Source organism: Epargyreus clarus, unplaced genomic scaffold (assembly GCF_041222505.1).
Source record: "Epargyreus clarus isolate Ecla_fem2 unplaced genomic scaffold, WU_Ecla_fem_2.2 ptg000008l, whole genome shotgun sequence".
In the NCBI taxonomy this organism is placed as follows: Eukaryota; Metazoa; Arthropoda; class Insecta; order Lepidoptera; family Hesperiidae; genus Epargyreus; species Epargyreus clarus.
This window is the reverse complement of record NW_027332216.1, coordinates 5837227-5859009: the sequence shown is the minus strand read 5'-3', so window position 1 is coordinate 5859009 and position 21783 is coordinate 5837227. Positions and strand designations below refer to the sequence as shown.

The following is a 21783-nucleotide window of genomic DNA, read 5'->3' as shown; positions in this document are numbered from 1 at the left end:
TGAAGACAACCTTTCTTCTGTCTGAAGTCAGTTAAGAAATGTTTTAATTGTCCGATATGATTAAATGTAAATATAAAGAATGTTTTACTTACGTTGTTTATTTGATATTTCCATAGGTTATCTCACGGAAGTTTTTGTATGCATTTTGATTTATTGCACTGCATATATGGAGATTCTTTAAGCAGGTTCACGCTATCAGCTTTAATATAGTATGGCTTCATTTCGGTTCACAACATAAATTCAACCAACTCTAACAGCAAACGATTTAATTATTATTTGTCTTGTTTGGTTTCGATGTAGTGACGTCACATGACATTTGAGGCAGCACTGTCGCCGTTTTGGGATTTAAAATCCACAGATAAAAAATCGAAAATTTCTTTTTAAAAATTAAAATACTTAGAACGTATTAAAAAATAAACGAAATACTGCATAATTTATGTTTACTTATAAGCTATCATATCCAACATATTTCATATTTTATTGTTATAACTGTCAAGTACCCAATTGTAATATAAAAAGTTTGATACATAATTTTACCCTGTCTTACAAATATATATTCAACAATTCAACTTTTTTATACATCCAAAATATAATTGATATAATACTTAATGATCACCTACGCGTATTATTAAAATTTATGTTGCTAATAATGGTTCTTCCAGCACCTGGTCTTGATCAATTCCATAAAATACTTGATTGTTCTTAATGTAAGCCCACGCCATCCTTTTAGAGCTGAAGTGGATTCCGACATCTCCATCCTTTGATAAAGTTATTACACCAGCTGTGTTGTTAAGACGAGAAGTCATGCCTAAAACACAATGCAAATTAATGGCTAAATAGGTAACTACTGCAAATTTGTAGTTTTAATTAATTTATATGTAGAGTCCTAAAAATAAGTTGAAAATTTAAACGAAACAAGTTTTTTTGTCTGTGTATAAAAGTATTATATACTTACGTTGTAATGACATTGTCCTTGCTTATATAGAAGCGTAGCGGTCCGCAGACGGGGGTCTATTTTGGACCAAATCTTGCCAAAATACAGATTATACGAATATATAAGTTGTTACGCCACTGTATTTACGTAGTTACATTTTTTGCAAATTTATTAATAACGTATCATAAAATAAATTGTTATTACCAGTAACAGCATTTCGTGTAGCGGTCTCGGCATCTTGGCCATCTTCCATGAGTTTTATTATGCTATGAGCCAAGCAATACTTCATTATAGATTCACCATGTCCTACAATATATAAAAGCTATTTTAAGGTTTTGTAAAATATAATTATGCGTAATGCTTTTCAAAGTAGTATTTATAAACGACTAGTTTTTGCCCGCGGCTTCGCCCGCGCTTAAAAGAAAATTATATGACATCCTAACATACATAAAACTGAAAATTAGTACCTTCATTGGAATGACAGTGGCGCCATCTGGCGAAAATTGGTCGTGCCAACTCTGAAGCCTTCATGGGCTCATGGACAACAACTTTGCTAAAGATCAATACTGATCAAATGCATAGTTTACGATTCAATCCTTACTAATATCGATTAAAATAATGGACTTTTTGGTCGAAAAGATCGATTCTCAGATTAATCGATCTTAGATCGCCATCCCTCGTTCCCGTGGGATTTCCGGGATAAAAACCTTTCTCGGGTTTTAGACTATTTTTGTACAAAATTTCATTAAAATCGGTTCAGTAGTTTAAGCGTGAAGAAGAGACAACCAGACAGACAGAGTTACTTTCAGATTTATAATATTAATATTAGTAAGGAATTACAAAACATTTCCATAGTATTTAGTAAGCTAGTATTTAGTACTTAGTAAGCTTTCCCTATTAACCTTGGGGAGAAATTATGAATAAATAGGAAACAGTATACCCTCATGATAATGGTATACTACGAAATAAAAATACTATATCATATGTACGGTAAAAAATATCTCATTTCTAGTGTAAATTATTTGAAAAGTCGAAATTACATGGAGAATTTTTAAAGAAATTGTATAAAATTTCAAAAATATATAAAACTTGTATAATTCATATACCAGTAGTAGAAACGCCTCCAACGTTATCATCGGCGTACGTCCCGCTGCCTACCAGCGGCGAATCCCCAATGCGGCCCACGGCCTTGCCGGTCATGCCGCCAGTGCTCGTGGCCGCCGCGACATGACCATCAGCATCCACGGCCACCGCACCCACTGTCCCAACGCCACCCTTAAAATATTATTAACATAGTAACATCAGTTTACCAATACGAGAGAAAAAATAACAAAAAAATGTGAGCCGTCACGGGACGCCTGGCAGATGTGAAACATCGACATTATTTTGTAAAAGTAATATGCAGAAAAGAACATATTGTGATAGGAACTAAATATGTCATAATGATAAAATAAAATATTACGATTTTTTTCCAGATAACGATGACTATTTCGATTGCGCATGGCGACGCGTCGCCACACCGTACACACTACTGCATATAAACTGTATATATATACCATCGTATATATATACAGCCACGGCATGCGTCGCCACGCCAGAAATCGGTTTTACGTGCGGCTAGATGTTTCACATCAAAAAAAAATCTATGATTATAGTTATATTATACATGCTATAAATGACATATAATATATACTTACATTAATTGTGACCATGACCATATTATATAAGTGCAATGAGATAATGATTATCTTTTTCACTTTATACTTGTTCAGTACAAGCTTCATATACTTTTATCAAGAAGATTGACACCTGACATGTAATGGTATATCTTGATGCTTAACTTTATACTTACAAGTTAAGTTTATATAACCATAAGTTAATCTTAAATTTTTCACAAATTTCATGTGAAGAATACATAAAACGTCTCCTGAAGACAACCAGCGATATTTGTTTATGTATGTCAACATTTATCTGCTGAGCACATATCTCAAGATGTATGTGGTTAGGTAATGTTATTAATTGTAATCAATAATCACTATTTTTTTATTATACCTCATCATGATTTCCAGTTTCAGTTTTTCCAAGTTCTCTATTCTGTAAAAAATCTTCAAGAGCTTTTTTCGCACTTTCTGTTACCAAAGATTCAGGTGGCACAGTATCAAATCCCTGTAAACAATATTTCAATAATTATCTTAAATAATTGAACTATGTTAATAAAATATTATAAAGTATACTACTACAGTGCTAGTAAAATTATTTTTTTCAATAATTAGTTAATTTCAGTTGCTCACCTTTTCCAAGGCAAATAACTTAACACCTTCACCACCGATGAAGGTGTGTGGTGAATCAGTAAGGACTTTATGAGCTATGCTAATAGGATGAAGGAAGTCTTTCACAAGAGTCACCGCTCCCAAATTTAGATCCTTCCCAGACATTATGCTTGCATCCATTACAACTTCCCCCTCTACGTTTAACACTGAACCATATCCTGAAACATTAATTGTTAGATTAACAACAGCATCTTATATATATGTTAAATGGCTATTTTCTAAAGCCAAATGATGAGAAAGAATAGATATAGATATAGCTAGTTTTATCTTGAAAGTTCATAGATAACACTGAGAAATTAAATGTTTATTGACCTTAGTAATTGATCAATAATAAAATTTCAAGATATCTAAACTCTTGATTACAATAATATTTTTTATTTTTAAATAGTTGTGCTGTAGCAATTATACTTTACAGTATAATAAAAAATGGGAGAACTTATTACCTACATTATTAAAAAAAAAAAAGTTAATATTATATTTACCGGCATTAAAATTTTCATCCTTTTCCATTGACATAACAGCAGCTTCAACCGCATCCAATGCACTGCCACCTGCTGCTAGTATTTTCTGCCCGGCTAGAACAGCAGCCTTGACTCCATCCAGCTTGCCTTGCACACGACTTTCAGAAATGTCGCCTGCTCCTCCATGTACTATGATTACTGGTTGAGCTGCCTAAAATTATTTTTAGCATGTTTATTAACCATAAGTCAATTTTGATATTCTATATTCCTACAAAAATTTATAAATATGACTTGACTCATCAGTAATACGTAGATAAACTAGACATCTCATGACTAGATTAACTCAACGGTTAGATGGGTAGTGCCTGGGCTTTTATAGGACATATTAATTAACACTTGATTTCTATTTTAAAGTTTATTAGGTTATTTTATTTTTATTACCTTCAAATAAATAAATTTAAATTCAGTAGATAAATATAAAAAGTTTTTTCGTCATACAAAGGCCACAAATAAATTGATAAATATCACTTAAATTAAATATATAAAAAAAAATATACTTACATAAGTTCCATATCCAGATATAAAACTTAATAATATAGGCAAATACAGCTTCATTTTACTTATATTTATTCCACGAGTCTTTCACTTAGTAATCACTTGTTTGACTGGATTATATGTTCTTCAGTTATGATCAAGAAATACTTATTGATAGAATTACCCCGAACTTTTATCTCAAAAGATTATGGCACTCATCTAAACCATTCAAAGATATTTATGTCAATCAAGATACAGCATGTGTCGCACAAAACACAAAATTGATCAATTTGTATAAATTGTACATTGTATCGAAAACGACACGTGTAGATATTACATATATTATTTCTGTGTATCAATTTAGTTACATCACGCTTTATTATATTCGTATTAAACATTGTACACAATATTAAAAATGAAGAAATAAAATTTGCAGTACTTAATAACTGGATAAGGTTGGTTTTATCTTTAATATTTTACACAAAATTTGACCAAACTTTATTAAATATTTTAATATATTTTTTTCTAAATTCAATAATAATTTCTTACTATATTTAAATTAAATAGCTCATACTTCTATATGTTTTCATTCAAAGAAATTAATATTATACCTGTGTGATGGAAATGTAAATAGTTATTAAGTTTTATAAATATTAATGAAATTGATTATCAATATGGAATAGTTCATGTTATAATATTATTGAGTCCATATTATTGAGTATTGACTTGCACTGCTTGTCATTGTCAACTATCAAGAAACATCAAACAGCTGATTACATATACATAGGAGAAAAACATTATTTTAAGTCTATGATCATAATATACTTTTTAAAATGACAGTATTGCTAGTATAGCCTTAGATTCCTGCTGTATTAAAATAAGGCTTTATAATTCTGATATGGCGACTTTGAGATTACTAGTTTAGTCTCATATGCATAGATCTACTCACGCTTTCATTAAATATATTTTAAATATAGTCATTCTATAGATGAGAAATAAAACAATATTATTGTATTACAATACGAAACAATAGTATATTTCTTTTTATAACATTCAATAAATCTTATAAGATTAAATTCCAATTAAATTCTTACAGTTAACATTCTCAGTCTCATTAGAAAACATTTAAAACCATTTTTTAACAAAATATAAAAAACAATAGTTACCTTAGAACATATTGTATAGTTTTATCTACTTAGATAGATGTAAATGACTCTTTAAGCACCTGATTCTGATTAATTCCATAAAATATTTGATCATTCTTAATGTACGCCCACGCCATTCTTTGAGAGCTGAAGTGGATTCCAACATCTCCATCCTTTGATAAAGTGATCGCACCAGCTGTATTCTTAAGACGAGAAGTCATGCCTAAAACGAATTTGTAAAGAAATTGTTAGCTAAAAGGAATTTATAAATACCATCGATCACTAATAGGAATAATAGTTCATATTAGTGATCGAAGATAAATACTTTAGTTTCGCTTAGAAAATGTATTGTAGGCTTTTAGTAAAAGAAGATCAGATTTTAGTCAGCAAAAGTAATTATTCCTAGGGAGCGGTCATGCTCCGACAGCCTACTGTTCGGAGTTTGTATACTTACGAGATTTTGAGAAAACTTTTATGGCGTGATTCAGAAACATGAAGCGCCATCTCTTGACGAGTTAAGGGAAGTATACGCAAGCTCTTTACATAAGTTAAATTCTTTGAGTGGTTTATCCATATTTTTTTAAATAGACTTTGTATGTTATTGACTTAAAAATATTTATCTGTATACATAAAATGATAATTACCTGTAACAGCATTTCGTGTAGCTGTATTCGCGTCTTCGCCACCTTCCATGAGTTTAATTATGCTATGAGCTAAGCAATACTTCAGGATAGATTCTCCATGCCCTGTAAAATTTAAAAAAAATACTTTAAAAAAATTGTAGACATGTGCATACTACTAATAATGCCAAAATCTCGTTACAATCAGTTTGCAAGATCCGTACTTTCAGATAGCTAAATAACCATCTTTTTGGAAACATTTTTCATACTAATATTTATATATCTATTATCTATGTTCATATAAACTGTGAACTGAATTAAAATTATTTATGTAATACAATACCTGTAGTAGAAACGCCACCAATATTATCATCAGCGTAAGTCCCACTACCGATCTGTGGGGTGTCTCCAATACGACCCACTACCTTCCCGCTCATGCCGCCCGTGCTAGTAGCCACTGCGACGTGACCGCGAGCGTCTACCGCTACTGCACCAACGGTACCAACACCACCCTTGAAATAAATAAGCAATACCTAGATATTTCATTGATTCAGGAGGTGTTTTCCTTTTTTGATAACATTCAAATTAAAAAAAAAACCGAATATATACTTTTAATTTTAGGTTGTTTCAATATGCATCTTTAAACATAACATATGAACACATCATATTACGTGAATAATAATATAGCATGCTGTTTAATAAAAAAAAAACATTATTTATTAATCACAAACTACCTTTAAACAATTTTTTACTGGAAGACAGTTATAATGGGATAAAGAATAAGTTGGTGATACATAATTGAGTAGTACATACAAGCACATAACTTACAAAATTTACAAGAATACAATATCATATCAGTAATAGCATCAATTTGCTAAAGTTTATCATTATTTATCATTTTACATGAATTGTGAAATTTTAGTCTTGTTATATTTTATCAGGCTTATATCTAAAACACAAAGCTTAAGTTGTCATACAGTACATGCAGTGTATATAACATGTTCTACTGGAATTGTTGAGGTACAATAAAATTAGATAGGTATATTTATATGATTTTAGATATCATTATCAATGACTGCAACCTATATCTCCATAATCTTCATTATGTCTTAAAAACTTTAAGAACACTCTATCAATGACAGGAATTAAGTTAATTATTAAGCAAATATTTCTCATGTATTAAGTTAATATTTCCAATTATTGAGCTAATATTTCTCGTGTATTAAGTTAATATTTCCAATTATTGAGCTAATATTTCAATAATTGAGCTAATATTTCTCGTGTATTAAGTTAATATTTCCAATTATTAAGCTAATATCTCTTGTTTACCTCATTCTTAGTTCCAATTTCAGTTCTTCCAAATTCTCCACTCTGTAGAAATTCTTCAAGAGCACTTTTAGCATTAGCACTGATCAGGGACTCATGTGGCACAGTTGGGAAGCCCTGTGAACAATATTTAATGTGATACTACTTAAAAATAATTACAAATAAAAAAATGTGGAAGAAATATTGAAAGATTCTATTTAATTTTGTTAAACCATATATTTTTTTGTAGTAGAAGAGCCACCTTGGGTTTAAATACACTTCCTTTGATCATACCTATTTTAATAACACCTTATCTGGTAATCATTGACTTGCAATCACATCAATTATTTATAAAGTTCATATTCAATGTTGATAATTCAGTCATCCTTACACATATAATTAATAGTATGTCTGATAATTTTGAATAACTATGGGTAAGTTTGAGATTATATGATTGTCAACGTCACATTCAATGGTCTCTTGCACTGCATGGAAACTACTGGCTTGTAATAATTAAAATAAATTACAAACCTTTTCCAAAGCAAATAATTTAGCACCCTCACCACCAATCAAAGAATGTGGTGAATCAGTTAGGACTTTGTGAGCTATGCTGATGGGATGCATGAAATCCTTCACAAGAGTCACAGCACCCACATTCAGATCCTTCCCACACATTATGCTTGCCTCCATCTCTACTTCACCCCTAAGATTTAATACTGAACCATACCCTGGAAGAGATTACACACATTTTAATATGTAATGAATACAATATGTAGTTTTAATTTGTTTACATGCAACAAATATTACATATGACACTGAAGAATAGAAAAAATATTACTTGTTACTTTTATTCTACTTACCTTAAAGAGAGGACTGAACCCGAAGATTAATAAAAATATGGTATGTATTTAATACAATTTTGATATTGAACATTTCATAAAAAAAAAAAAACTGGTATGAGTACTATATTTACAATGTCAATTCTTTTTTTTTATCACAAAGAGCTTTAATATTACCTGCATTAAAATATTCATCCTTTTCCATAGACACAACGGCTGCCTCAACAGCATCAAGGGCACTGCCACCCTGCTCCAATATTTTGTGCCCAATTGCCACAGCCAACTTAACTCCATCCAGCTTGCCTTGTACACGACTCTCAGGAATATCACCTGCTCCTCCATGTACTATGATTATTGGGTGCATGATCTAAAATAAGTTGAATAATTAAAGCATTCAAATATAAATACATTTGTTAAGAATATCTACTTGCTACCTCAGTACTATTAAAGCAGAAAATTAGTAGAATTACAAAGCACAAAGAAGAAAACTATTGGACTCAAAAGTAAATAAAAGTGTATATTTTATATAGCCGTCAATTAATTTAACCGACTTAGTAAGTGCAGGTCTGCCACGAATCGCAATACTCACAATTAAAGAGGAAGACAGCAGTAAAACATAGTAATATTATGATAAAGATTCTTATCATTACATTATTATACCTTGTTATTTGTTGATACAGCCAGATAACGTTGTAAACACCGTTATCAATTTCACAGCACAGACGTCTTACCTATTGTATTCTAAAGTTAGTAGGTTTACACGAGTCATGAGATCACAATGTCACTATTTTATTATGCTCTTTATTATCTTTATTGTTTGTTTTGTTTGTATTTATATTGAACTAAACTATTAAAATTCAAGGCACAATAACGAGTTTATACTTGGTTGACTTTGACACTTGACTGATGACTTTTGACAGTTTTTGAGTTTTTCATTTTTTCTAATTGATTGTAATATGTTCTCTATGGTTTTCAACTTTTCACAGCTTTAATTTTGTCCTTTCTAAAGGACATATTATTATCTCATTTTTCATCATCAAATCAGACAGAATAATTATATTAATATAATAAAGTAACAAACAAAACATGGCATTCAATCAAACCCATATTATAGACCCAGTTTCACATTTTGTTAACATTAAACTTTTCTGATTTTTTTCCAAAATGGAGAAAGCAAATTTGATTTGGTGGTGCAATTATCGCTTTTATATCTTAAAATAAGATAAATGTAACTTACTTTATTATTCAATTTAGTTTTAATATTGGTCATGTTTTTCATAGACAAAACAGCATCATGGCAAGCAATGGCTTATTCCAGTAAGTGGCAGTGTGGTAACTGGAAGTGGCAACCCTATCGTGTGAAAGAATTAAAAATGGTGGCTACAAGTTTACACATTGGATACTGTGTTGAATAAATATTTTATTCGGTGTAATGTTTAGTTGAATAGAATTAAGTAAAATGTCCACTCCAGTAGCGAGCCGTAAATACGGAGCTCAAAAAATACGACTTACAAGTAAGTTATGACACTTCCTTTCACAAATCGTATCATAGTGATGAGAATATTTTTCACGATTCTTTTACGAGAATTTTAACGTTATATTTTCGTTTTAGTACTGTGCGCGCGGAACCTGGTACGCAGAGATATTTTTCGTAAGTTTCAAATTGAATTATTAGTTAATATCAATTTCAATCAATTTTACACAACATTCAACACTGAGATCCAACATAATTGGGAGCACTATACGTAACGTAATAAATACATGGAATTCGTTTGTCTTACCCTGAACTGAATGAGATAAAATACGTAATATTGGAAGTGTTCATACCAATTATTCCAATAAAGTTCATAATAAGTACATTCAACATGAGTAATTTAATATAAACGTAATGATAGTCATTCCAAATCTGTCTGAATATTAATTGTTCATTATTGTGTACAAAGAGCACGAAGTGTATGTTGCGAATGTTATGAAATCCCTAAAGGATAATATGTACGATTACTACTATTACATCAATTGTTAGTAATGCATGTATGTGTTCAGGGAACATTTAAATTTACAATGTGAATAAAAGACAACCTTGAGAGACCCCTGTTTTGTAATATTATGAAGTGCTTGCATGCATGACTATTAGGTGTTGTGTAGGATATGTAGTGTAAAAATTATATTCACGTGTCTATATTTGTCAGACATACCATTTTCAAATTCTACTGTATTGTAATTGTGTATGGGTAAAGTATAAAAGTTGCATAATATATAATAATAAATCATTTCATTACCTCGTTAAAGTTTTATTTTTGTTATTAAATACTAAATTCGAATACTTATCCTATAGAGCAGAAGGAACTATTTGTTTGCTTAAAATATAGTATTTATAGTACAAACCACCATTTACTAGTGCATTTGAATGTTCATAATGTATTTTGCTCCATAACCTACTCATGCAGATTACCCAGATGTGTTTTAATTCATCCCTAATAGTATAGCCAGCTTTTATTTTTCCTCTTCTATAAAACCAGATGTCATTACCCTCAATTCTCTTGTATAAAACCAGATTTTATACATAATTTTCACAGGATTGCCAGATCCATTTGCAAAAATCGCAGTAGATGGGAGTGGGCAGGTATACTCAACAAATGCCGTGAAAGCTACTTTGGATCCTAAATGGAACACGCATTATGACTTGTATCTTACTAAAGGAGACGGAATCACTATCAGGTATGGATATATAATTATACATTTTTATTTTCAGTATATACTCTTGCTTACATCTTGATTAGATTACTGCTTTTTATGATTATATTTTGTCGCATGTAATAATGCCTATATATTTTGATAAATATTGTCTTGCCTTGAATGATGTGTTTAAAAATTAATATTTGTATTTAGTTAGTCATATTAGTATGCATTTAGTTTTTACAGTACATAAACCAAACTGCAAAACTGAAACTTTCAAACCTTTTATCTTAAATAGATAAAATCATTTTATATTGCGCAAATAAGCATATGACCTTAAACAATGGTAATCTAAATTGGTCATCTAAGTGGTTAATTGGTTATATCGTGAGGAAACCTGCATACCTGAGAACATGTTTTCAAAGGTATGTAAAGTCTACCAATTCGCACTCGGCCAGCGCGGTGGACTATGGTCTAAACCTTATCATTGTGTGAGAAGACCTGTGCCCAGCAGTGAGTCAGTAATGGGTTGATGATGATGAATCTAAATTGAAGATTACATTTGCTTTTTTTGTCTACATTTTCACAATAGGCGCGTTTTTTAATGCAGTAGAAAATTTATTATGTTGTTATACTGGATATTATGTGAACACAATTTACAACCCCTATTTTACCTCTTTTTGAAGGGAATATGACAAGTCATCCATCCAAATTACTGGCTATCTATGATATGCAAAAAACCCATTATTCAATTGGCTTCAGTTGTTTAGGTTCTATGATGATGAATCAGTCTATACAAGTCTTTATAAATAAAGATATTGTGTGTTGGTTTTTACAACAAACATGTTTCACTTTTATTATTTCTTTCAGTGTATGGAATCAAAGAAAAGTTCACAAGAGACAAGGGTCTGGATTTCTTGGATGTGTCCGCATCCAACCCTCGACAGTCCATAAATTGAAGGATACTGGCTGTGAGTTACATACCAATTTTATATCACTATATACATACATACACATCTATTACATCACACATACCTTATTGTTTCTGGTGTATTAAATATTGCGAAATAGTGACTTATGTGTCAAGTACAGTTTAGATGAATTGACACAGAAGAGTGTGACAATTGGGAGTGTTATAACTAACTTTAATGCTAGACCTCTCCGTAGTTTGACTTCCTACTCATAGAAGCATACCCTATATTTTGTTTTTGTCTTGTAGAAGCCTTATGTTGCGAAGCCTTCACCAATTTGAAGTGTCTGTTAATCTGGAAATAAGCTTATGTAATATTACAATTACAATTCAGACCAGAAATGAAGAAAATAACATTCATGACTGTACTTAGATTGGATTCATACAGATTTCATAATGTTGATTGCACAACTTGCTTTTTTCATTACATACTAAAAATTATGCCATACATCATATTTGTCTTTGTTTTATTATAAATACTTTATAATAAAACAAAGACAAATATTATAAATATTTGTTAATATAAGTATAAGTATAATTCAAATTTAAATCTTATTTATTGAAAATTAATTAATGTGTGAACTATTTTTAATAATCAACAATCTACCACCACTTCGAAAGGTGTTTTGCATACTTGCCCCAAAAAAACTAAAATATGAATAATTGCTTTTTCAATCCAACTCTACATTTCAATATTATATTCAAAATAAGCAATGTATACTGTAAAATTTTATGCTACCAATTAATATTGAACTAAATTATATTCACATGTCTATTGTGTAATTAGTAAATACACTTTACATAAAGATTGAAAGTACTATTGTTTTGAAAATAATTGGATAATAATTACAAAATTTTATGTGTTGTAATTATGTTATGCCACTATTTCTGAAAAGTAATTTAGTAATTATAGCAAACAGAGCATAAAATAAGTCCTACATGTTATTTACTTAATGGGTTTAGTCATTAGCTTGACAATAATGACATATCACATAATAATACATCCCTGAAATTAAATTGGTTGCAACAATTTTTATGCAATAAATGCATTAATTCTATGCAAATGTTGGATACTATAGCTTATTATATGCGTGCTTGCTTTCCATTGATAAAATGTGGGACCGACAACGAAATGTACTCTTTGAAGTTCAGAAACAGATTTAAAATTTTGCTCTTATTGGTCATTTAATTTCTGAAGGACCAGGAGTTAAATGACCAATAAGTTAAGCATATTATGAACCTGCCCGCCAGTTTTGGTCTCCACAAACGCCATGCATATCACGCATCATCCTTCACACAAAGCGGTATTTTTCATTGTCTAGCTACTGTTTTGAAGGTAGGTCTGACACATTTTTTTATCTATCGTTTACTTTATTGATTTCACCTTGTATCACATTTGTGTAGATTAAGTGCAAGTGTACCAAATACTTATCTTGTCAATACGAAACCTACTTGTTCTACATTCACGCTTATAAAAGGCTTCATTGCTGTGAACTCTTACAAAGTAGGGACAAAATAAAGCTGTTTAAGTTTGAGTAGTTACTCGCTATTTCAATGTATTTAAAGATACAATATTACAAGATAAACGTGATTATTTAAATCTTCAGGTTTATTTTATAATAGCATTGCAATTTCATCCACATTCAGCCAATAATAAAGATTGCAATGTGAACAAAGCAAAATTTAATAAAAACAGTCATGAAAAAAATGCTATTTATTTATATATTATAATAAAATATTTGAAGATTAATATATACCTAAAGGTGTTCAAATTGCATCAATCTGTCTGCTTGGTGCAATGATAGATAATGATAAAAGTCTAGATACTTCTATCCCTAGTACAGACCTGTGCCCAGCTATACTATAATATGATATCATATTCATTTAGGATGACATAATATATAATTGTTTTTTATTTTATTACCTTGTTTAGTAATTTGGACTAACCTATTTATACAGATCAGTGCTTGGAGCTCTGTGAAGACAGTTCTGGGGAGACTTGTGGAGTGCGCGGGCAGGTTATCATATCCCTGCTATCCCGGGATGGCGCAAGAGGGGAACCAGCTTCAGCAGCTGGAGAGGGATCTCCGTTAGCGGTGGTGGGTCCCGCGGGAGACGTGCGCGCACCCAGGGATCCGCCTGTCAACTCTAATGTGTCAAACCTACCACTGCCACCACATTGGGAAGAGAGATTCACTTCTAGTGGCAGGTTAGTTTGCTTAAATATTATTCTCCTAGAAATATTATGTACGGCAAAAATTCTGTTTATCAGATAATCTGTTATTGAATATTCTTCTGTTTATCAAATAAGCTCAATAATCACCGATTATTAGTAATGCCTACCGCATGTGTATCTCTTCTGGAAGCTTGTAAAAATTGTGTCACAGATTTCTTCTATAATTCAGTGACAAGCTAGGAATTGCTGTCTTATGTGGGTTACTATAATTTTGATCTTATATAAAAACGTAATATTTTCGTTCACTAATTTACTTTAATAACGAGATGTAAGCAATTTGCAAGTTAGTCCTAGCATACATTTGGAAGTTGTTATTTTTTGGTATATCTATATCAATATTTTGTTTTTTCTTCTCCAGGCCGTACTACGTAAACCACGCCCTCCGCCGCACACAATGGGAGCGTCCAACAGACGCGAGCAGCCCCACTTCGCCGCCTACGTCATCACCACCGTCGTCCCCCTCACCCCCCGCGCCCACCTCCCCCGCGTCCCCGGTCACCCCTATCGCGCCCGCTTCACCCCTACTGCCTTCGTCACCTGTACCTGCCTCGCCTGTATCGGAAACTGATGTTAGCCACGCTACTTCTATATCACTCAGGTATGTAGCTCATTTTTTAAGTAATACCAGTAGTACATGTCTATTTAGAAGGGGTATATGTCTATGTACCCCTCTTTTTGTTAAGTGCCTGTCTCTATTGATAAGTCTTGTTAACTGTAAATAAACTGAAGCTAAACTTAGGATAAACTAAGACACACTTCTAACTTAAAGTTAGAGGTGTGTCTTAGTTTATCATAAAAACATATGACTTCAAATAGTTAAAGGAAGTTTTTTCAATTCCAGGCCAGAACCACAACCGCAGACAGCGGTGCGATCGCGTCAGAACTCCACACCATCTTCACCGTCAAGTCAATCAATATCCCCCGCACAAACTACGCCCATTGCTGCCACAGATTTGCCTCCTGGATATGGTATGAATTGTTTAAATTTACTTTATTTTTGTGAATTGAAAACTGCTTACTATTTTATTATTGAATGAGTTCAATTTAATTAATTTTATGTATTAAATGTGTGTCTATAGTATATAGTAATACTCCTGAATTTGCTGAGTATTCTATTTTTTTTTTGTTGTAAGGAGTACTTTAAATACTACATAGACTAGATGTCTCGAATATATGACGAATATACCCAGACCAGATACATAGATATCTAAGTTTAGTTATTTATATGCTTCACTGAGGTTCATTTGCAACTTTAATATTGTGGCATGCTAGTCCGTCATTACTATTTAGGATTAAATTTAAACTTGCTTTCCATTTCCAGAGATGCGCACAACAGCTCAAGGCCAGGTGTACTTCTACAACCGGTCGACGGGCGCGTCGACGTGGCACGACCCGCGCGTCCCGGCGCACCTGCGACACTGCGCCGCCGCGGCCGGCCCGCTGCCGCCCGGCTGGGAGATGAGACATGCGCCTTCGGGCAGAGTGTACTTCGTGGACCACAACAACCGCACCACGCAGTTCACTGACCCCCGGCTCGCGCTGTCTGCTAGGGTTGTAAGTAATCTAAGTAAATCCAACGTACCTCCGTCACTGCAGCAGTGGCAGGCCTGCTGCCGCCCGGTTGGGAGATGAGACATGCACCCTCTGGCAGAGTGTACTTCGTGGATCACAACAACCGCACCACGCCGTTCACTGACCCCCGGCTCGCGCTATCTGCTAGGGTTGTGAGTAATGCTTACAAAATTTTACTAGTCACTCACTCCCGAATATCAGTCATATTTGTATTACAAATTAGTTCACAATTGTTTTAATTAAGAAAAATATTGTGAGTAAAACAGCACTGACATATACAATTTTTAATAATTGATTAAGAAGCATTCTTACTAGAACCAGTAATATGATGGATTGTGGCCTAAATTTCTTGTTCAAACACGAGACCTCTGCTTTAGCTATAAGCCAAAAAATATACTTAACATTGGATATCTTTTATTTCCAGCCCACAACACCAGACGCATCACCACCGACACCGGGCAGCACGCCAGCTACGAACACGAGTAACCCGGCGACGGGCGCAGTGGGCCCCGTAGCGCCGGCGGCTAGCGAGCCAGCTGACGCGGACGCACTGCCCAAATACAAACGCGATTTGGCTGCCAAGGCGCGTGTACTGAGAGCGGAGTTGACTGCGCTACAGCCGCAAACCGGACATTGTAGAATTGAAGTGAGTTTATATAACATCTCTTGAGTAGATATGTATATCAATCCGCATTTAACCAGCACCGTCGATCATGGCTTTAATCCCTTTTCAAAATAAAAGAAGACCAGTAATGGGTAAAGGATAATTACAGTAGATCATGAACTGGGTGCAGTAAATAGTGAATATTCATGATGTTTTTTACTTTATGTTATCTAAAAAGGGAATAAACATACATTTTCACTACATTGATAATCGCAATTTTTTAATAATCGCTTTATATAGCTGGTTTTTTCATGCATACAAGTATGAGTTAATGACATACAAAGGTGAAAAGTATAGTAAGTGAGTAGTAGTCGTATGAATAATGTATCTGAGTATATTTTGATAAAAAAAAAAGATACAGACGTCGTCCTATCAAAAAGGGATTAAAATTATAAATCAAAGGAAATGTAAAATTAAACTAAATATAAACAATATTTTTCAGGTATCGCGCAACGAAGTACTAGAGGAATCCTACCGACTCGTTATGAAGCTACGCGGCAAAGAGCTACGGAAGCGTCTATTAGTGAAGTTTCGTGGCGAAGAAGGGCTTGATTACGGAGGCGTTGCACGCGAATGGCTCCATCTACTCGGCCGAGAACTATTCAATCCCCACTATGGCCTATTTCAATACGCAAATGCCGGTGACGATCGATACGCACTGCAAATCAACGCTGATTCTGGGGTAAGTGCCTTGGCAGAAAACAAACTTTACTGTAAAAAAGTTTGCTTCAGTGGCTTAAAGTGTGATTGTGTCAAGATCCATGTTATCATAGTCATTTTACACAAGTGTAATATTTTACAAAACCAACTTCAGCTTTCTATTACTTTTCTAAGATCATGACAAAATAATTTTTAATTTTACATAATGGAAACATTGAAGTTGAACCTAGCAACTACATTGTTAATGGGTTGTATTATATACAATATAAAGTTCACCAATAAGCCAAAAAAGATTACTTTATAATAATTCTTATATTGACACTTGAATGAACCTAATTTGGTCCTCTATCATCATCATTATCAGGCAAAATCATTTCTTGTTTGATAATGATGATGTTGATATGTGAATTTGTATGTGTATTTCCAGGTGAATCCCGAGCACCTCTCGTACTTCCACTTCGCGGGCCGTATCCTGGGCGTGGCGCTGTTCCACGGGCACCAGCTGGATGCGGCCTTCACGGCGCCCTTCTACAAGCAGCTGCTCGGCCGCCCCATCACGCTGCGGGACATCCGCGACGTGGACCCCGAGCTGCATCGGTCATTGTCGTGGATGCTGTGAGTTATTAAACATTTTAAACTGGCAAAGGGCACCGGGTTCGATCCCCGGCAAGAATATTATGTAAATGAGCTGTCTGTTCTGGGTCTGGGTGTTTGTGTATTCGTCTTTGTGTATGATACCTAGGACAGAAAATCCTACTTTGGGGCTATTAGTGTAGAAAGCGTTTTTTTAACGTGGATAAACAATTTACGATTCAACTGTACCATTGTAGCATCCTGGCCATATCTGTATTAGCATATTCGCGGACCAATATATGTTTGCTATGTTTTATTTTGTAGATTGTGCTTAGACTAGATTGTGATTATGTTTAATTTAGGATACAATTATTACAAGCGCCAATTGAATATGATCATAATCAATATAATTTTTTGGTGACTGCTTTCCATCAGGTAGCCTGTCTGCCTCATCGTTTAGGTATAATTATAAAAACAAATTAGAAGTAGAAAGCTTTAAAGCTGTTTTGTGACAGTTTCGTTAAAGGATTTTTTATTTACTATAGTAATAATTATGTTATATATTTACAGAGACAACTGCATAGCAGGCGTGATAGACACTACATTCTCCGTGGAGTGTTCATCTTTTGGGGCGGTACGAAGTGTAGAACTTAGGCCGGGTGGCACAAACGAAGCAGTCACCGACGCGAATAAACGAGACTACGTCCGACTATACGTCGCACACCGCTTCACCAGGGGTGCAGAGAGACAGTGGCTCGCTCTGCAGCGTGGTCTCGCTGACATCATACCACCGCAGCTATTAAGGCCACTTTCACCCCGAGATTTGCAACCCCTGCTCGCCGGAAGAGCGGATCTCGACCCCGTTGATTGGCGACGCCACACGCGACTCAAGCACGTCAACCCAGACGCTCCCATTGTTAATTGGTTCTGGGAGATAGTTGAAGAATTCGACGCGGAGATGCGCGCTAGGTTATTACAATTCGTAACGGGCTCCAGAAGAGTTCCGCTAGCGGGCTTCCGAGCTTTACAGGGTTCGACGGGTGCAGCGGCTCCGAGACTCTTTACACTACATCTCGTCGCCGACGCCTCGCCGGACTCCCTTCCGAAAGCACACACTTGCTTCAATCGACTAGACTTACCACCGTATCCGACGAAAGAGAAGTTACACGACAAATTGAAACAGGCGGTCCTGGAAACCGCAGGATTTGCCGTTGAATGATCTAGGGACCCATAAATTATTGAATCCTTCGCTTGTATATATCGCTTCCAGCTGTAATATTTACTATATTTCTCTATATTTGCGTATATTTGAATCATGGCAAGCGATCGTTATTCGTTCATGAATTAGAAATGTGATAAAAGACTGAATTTTTTTGAATGGATTGAACATGACAAAATTATGTAGGTAACGCATTTTGAATGTTTCAATTTGTCTAAGCGTTAGCTTGAATATATTGAATTATAATTGTCATATTGTCTGAACCAAATATAAGACATATAGGTATATAAAATTTTACAAACGAAAATTAGAATTAGAAGCATTGTAATACTATGTTCACGTGTACAATTAACAACATTTTATTATTATATTCACACAGAATTTAGTCAAATTATAAAATGTACCTGCATTATTTAACTTTTGTTAAATAAAACTCATGTACAGTATTGAAAAGCTTTTAAGGCCTGCCATGCTCAAATAAATAATTATTGTATACATTGATATCTTAGTTTTAAGATGCAAGTGTAATCCCTTAGTTAGTACAATATTGTTCCCACATATTCATTGAAAACTGAATGTATTAAAATGTTAGTATATCGTGTTAAGTGATAGAGATGTGTCATTACTGTTATAAGAGTTGTTTTGTATGCCAGTGAATTAATCTATTGATGGGACCCCTGTTGCAATTCACGAGAGCAATAGCTTGTTATATTTGTAATTAATTCTTATTTATACACACGATCGGTTAATATTATATATTACAAATTTTATGTTATTCATTTAATGCACCTAATTAACCAATTAATATTAAAATGAAATATTTGTAGCATGATTTGTATATAAAATGAATATTTAGTACAAAGCACAAACAATGTGTTCTGTCTCTTATACATAGTAATGTGACTATAAAATGATTTTAATATAGTACCTATACACGCGAATTGTATGAGATGATTGCTCATTAACTGGGTGCCTTATTATTTGAAATCTATTCTAATAATATGTAAATAAACATTTATTACAGTTATATATTCTTAGTAAAATGAATTATTCAATATCATTTATTTAATTTCAATGTATCATGAGTAGGTAAAATAAAATGTATGTAAAAATGATATTAATAGGTGACTCAAATGAAGAAACCATATTTATAACAAGGATGAGTGCCTTTTATCTGTTAATTCTTTGGCTTAGTAAAGTATGACTGTTAGTGATATAAAATGATTTATTAAGGACTTAATTGTATTAAAATATACCATAATATTTTTGCACAATATATTTAAATTACATATACTTTGTATTTCATTCCTTCCTTTTTGGTTTCTCATCAAGATGCATTGATTTCCACAATTTTTGAGGATGTAAATTATCTCGATTTTTTACCGATTTTTGATGCAGAGAAGTCAGTTTAGTAAATCGATATATTATAGTCAAGTATCAGCCAAAAAAAGAAATAATCGAGGAATCTGTGCAATATAGGTATGACAAGGAGAAAAAAGATCGCCAAAATTGAATATTGCATTATCGTATATACTGTCATATACCGATTTTAGTGGGCAACTAACGATTTCTTTTATTTTCATTCGAGAACACTGGCTGCGTTAGTGTACCCTTACATTACGGAGTATAAGCTAACGGAACCTGCGTGCTACAACTTCAGAGCGGACTAGAAGTTTCGCGTGGACTATACGATGTTAAAAATAATTTAAATCGATTTGATTCCTTTGATAAGTAAAGATACTTCATCGTCTTCAAAATTGAATGAAGGCTGATTTGTCAATATTTTTTTTTTAATTCTTGACAAGTTACTAACATTTTTAGAGAAAATTTATAACTAATGCTACGTATTTTACATAATAAATAAATAAGTATTTCAAATATTTTAGAGACATTTTAGCACGGGACGTGGCAAAACTTTTTTACGCAACTATTTCAATTCACAGACTAGTTACATTTTCTTGTTAGGTTACGTTAGGTTAGATTATATTAGAAACATAGATTAAGCTTTATTTATCTATGTTTGATCCTTAAAACATACTTTTTGTTTTTACGTGATTGTAATCAAAAAAAATCTCTACGCTACTACATATTCTTAAACTGGTTCTAACAGTCAGGGAAGTCATAAATTAAATTATTTATAAGTATGCCAGTATTCAAGTACAATAGTACTGAAGACAAACGATTTCTATTTTCTCTTGCCGCTCTAGGGAAATATCAAGTCAAATTATCTGTCCTACGTGCAAGAAAAGTCATGGAACAGAAAAAACAAGAAGAGTACAGTCAAATTTAATGGTTATAAAAGAAACCTTTATGTTCATGTCATTTAAAAAAATAAAATTTAATACAAATAAGAAAAGCTTAATGTCAATTTCCGGTATAAAATGTTCGATATTTTTGACATCCCTAAGTTTAGTATTATTCTATTCTCTATAGTCTATATCTATCTGCTCTGTGGTCCGTGGACTTGGTTGTGTGGTATCTGTATTCTGTAGACCTCATTTCTCGTTGTCGTTGTCGTTGTCTGTCCGTGGCTGTCCGTGGTCTGCGTTGTGCCGTGTTATCGAATTTCGTGTATTATTTTCTATTGCATATCTGTATCTCTTGAAAAAGCTCATACGTGCAGTTTAAATGTTGCAATACTTACAATATTTTGTAAGTCGGAAAGTGTTAGTATATTGTAAAATACGCACTAATTGATCAATATTCTCGAATATCTCGATATATGCAGTTCTGAGACTTCTGAGTAGTTGTTTATGTTGTTTTCGGTAAAAGCGGTTTTGTACTGTGTAGTGAACAGTGTCAGTGAACTAGCTGTGGATTAGTTCAGCAAACAGTTCAAAATGCCGACGAGTGCAGTGTATCAGCCTACAACAGTGACTTATGAGCAGCAGCCGAATGAACAACGGTGGAATTGCCCCATCAGCTACTTCTCACGGCGGGTGACAAGTAGTCTGAACCGGGCACTCTGCGTGCGACTGGTTCTATGCCTCCTGGGCAGTACCCTATTTATTATCGGTAAGTAAAAATGAAATGAGTATCTTTGAA

The 21783-nt window shown here is 33.3% G+C and overlaps 4 protein-coding genes across 7 annotated transcripts in view; 2 read left to right on the top strand and 2 right to left on the bottom strand.

Moving 5' to 3' along the window:
- Positions 1 to 5031, bottom strand: LOC140744256 (probable isoaspartyl peptidase/L-asparaginase CG7860). The gene is made up of 8 exons (XM_073075794.1): positions 4871 to 5031; positions 4287 to 4478; positions 3747 to 3936; positions 3226 to 3422; positions 2987 to 3100; positions 2041 to 2209; positions 1139 to 1240; positions 1 to 808 (listed from the first exon to the last, which is right to left on the bottom strand). The coding sequence occupies exons 2-8, from the start codon at positions 4338 to 4340 to the stop codon at positions 636 to 638; spliced, it is 999 nt and encodes a 332-aa protein (XP_072931895.1). The 5' UTR covers positions 4341 to 4478; positions 4871 to 5031; the 3' UTR covers positions 1 to 635.
- Positions 5032 to 5269: 238 nt separating this feature from the next.
- LOC140744255 (probable isoaspartyl peptidase/L-asparaginase GA20639) lies at positions 5270 to 9065 on the bottom strand. Of its 3 annotated transcripts, none has more exons than XM_073075792.1 (7): positions 8758 to 9065; positions 8346 to 8535; positions 7861 to 8057; positions 7354 to 7467; positions 6368 to 6536; positions 6049 to 6150; positions 5270 to 5627 (listed from the first exon to the last, which is right to left on the bottom strand). In XM_073075792.1, exons 2-7 carry the CDS (start codon positions 8530 to 8532, stop codon positions 5455 to 5457), a joined length of 942 nt encoding a protein of 313 aa, XP_072931893.1. In that variant the 5' UTR covers positions 8533 to 8535; positions 8758 to 9065; the 3' UTR covers positions 5270 to 5454. The 3 variants fall into 3 exon arrangements, with proteins under 3 accessions (XP_072931893.1, XP_072931894.1, XP_072931892.1); XM_073075793.1 differs by having other exon boundaries at positions 8900 to 9065; XM_073075791.1 differs by having other exon boundaries at positions 8829 to 9064.
- Positions 9066 to 9484: 419 nt separating this feature from the next.
- On the top strand, positions 9485 to 20031 carry Smurf (SMAD specific E3 ubiquitin protein ligase). Its single transcript, XM_073075790.1, has 12 exons — positions 9485 to 9682; positions 9781 to 9819; positions 10745 to 10886; positions 11715 to 11815; positions 13774 to 14023; positions 14409 to 14648; positions 14892 to 15019; positions 15372 to 15604; positions 16047 to 16268; positions 16729 to 16968; positions 17374 to 17561; positions 18090 to 20031. Exons 1-12 carry the CDS (start codon positions 9628 to 9630, stop codon positions 18736 to 18738), a joined length of 2487 nt encoding a protein of 828 aa, XP_072931891.1. The 5' UTR covers positions 9485 to 9627; the 3' UTR covers positions 18739 to 20031.
- A 1207-nt stretch (positions 20032 to 21238) lies between these two features.
- The window catches only part of LOC140744253 (uncharacterized), a 35991-nt gene continuing 35446 nt past the window's right edge, over positions 21239 to 21783 (top strand). For both annotated transcript variants that reach the window (XM_073075789.1, XM_073075788.1), the window contains exon 1: positions 21239 to 21753. In XM_073075789.1, coding sequence (XP_072931890.1) covers positions 21579 to 21753 — 175 coding nt within the window. In that variant the 5' untranslated portion in view covers positions 21239 to 21578. The remainder of the gene's footprint in view (positions 21754 to 21783) is intronic.

What these genes read in the sequence shown, in the direction of transcription:
- LOC140744256 (XM_073075794.1), bottom strand. Translation starts at nt 4,340, where the DNA reads ATGAAGCTGTATTTGCCTATATTATTAAGTTTTATATCTGGATATGGA. An exon ending in TATCTGGATATGGAACTTAT is followed by an intron (nt 3,937 to 4,286) that starts GTAAGTATATTT and finishes AAATAATTTTAG; the next exon opens with GCAGCTCAACCAGTAATCAT. An exon ending in TGGAGGCGTTTCTACTACTG is followed by an intron (nt 1,241 to 2,040) that starts GTATATGAATTA and finishes TATATATTGTAG; the next exon opens with GACATGGTGAATCTATAATG.
- LOC140744255 (XM_073075792.1), bottom strand. Translation starts at nt 8,532, where the DNA reads ATGCACCCAATAATCATAGTACATGGAGGAGCAGGTGATATTCCTGAG. An exon ending in GGATGAATATTTTAATGCAG is followed by an intron (nt 8,058 to 8,345) that starts GTAATATTAAAG and finishes AATCTCTTCCAG; the next exon opens with GGTATGGTTCAGTATTAAAT. An exon ending in AATTATTTGCTTTGGAAAAG is followed by an intron (nt 7,468 to 7,860) that starts GTTTGTAATTTA and finishes TATTGTTCACAG; the next exon opens with GGCTTCCCAACTGTGCCACA.
- Smurf (XM_073075790.1), top strand. Translation starts at nt 9,628, where the DNA reads ATGTCCACTCCAGTAGCGAGCCGTAAATACGGAGCTCAAAAAATACGA. An exon ending in GGTACGCAGAGATATTTTTC is followed by an intron (nt 9,820 to 10,744) that starts GTAAGTTTCAAA and finishes TAATTTTCACAG; the next exon opens with GATTGCCAGATCCATTTGCA. An exon ending in AGATTCACTTCTAGTGGCAG is followed by an intron (nt 14,024 to 14,408) that starts GTTAGTTTGCTT and finishes TTTCTTCTCCAG; the next exon opens with GCCGTACTACGTAAACCACG.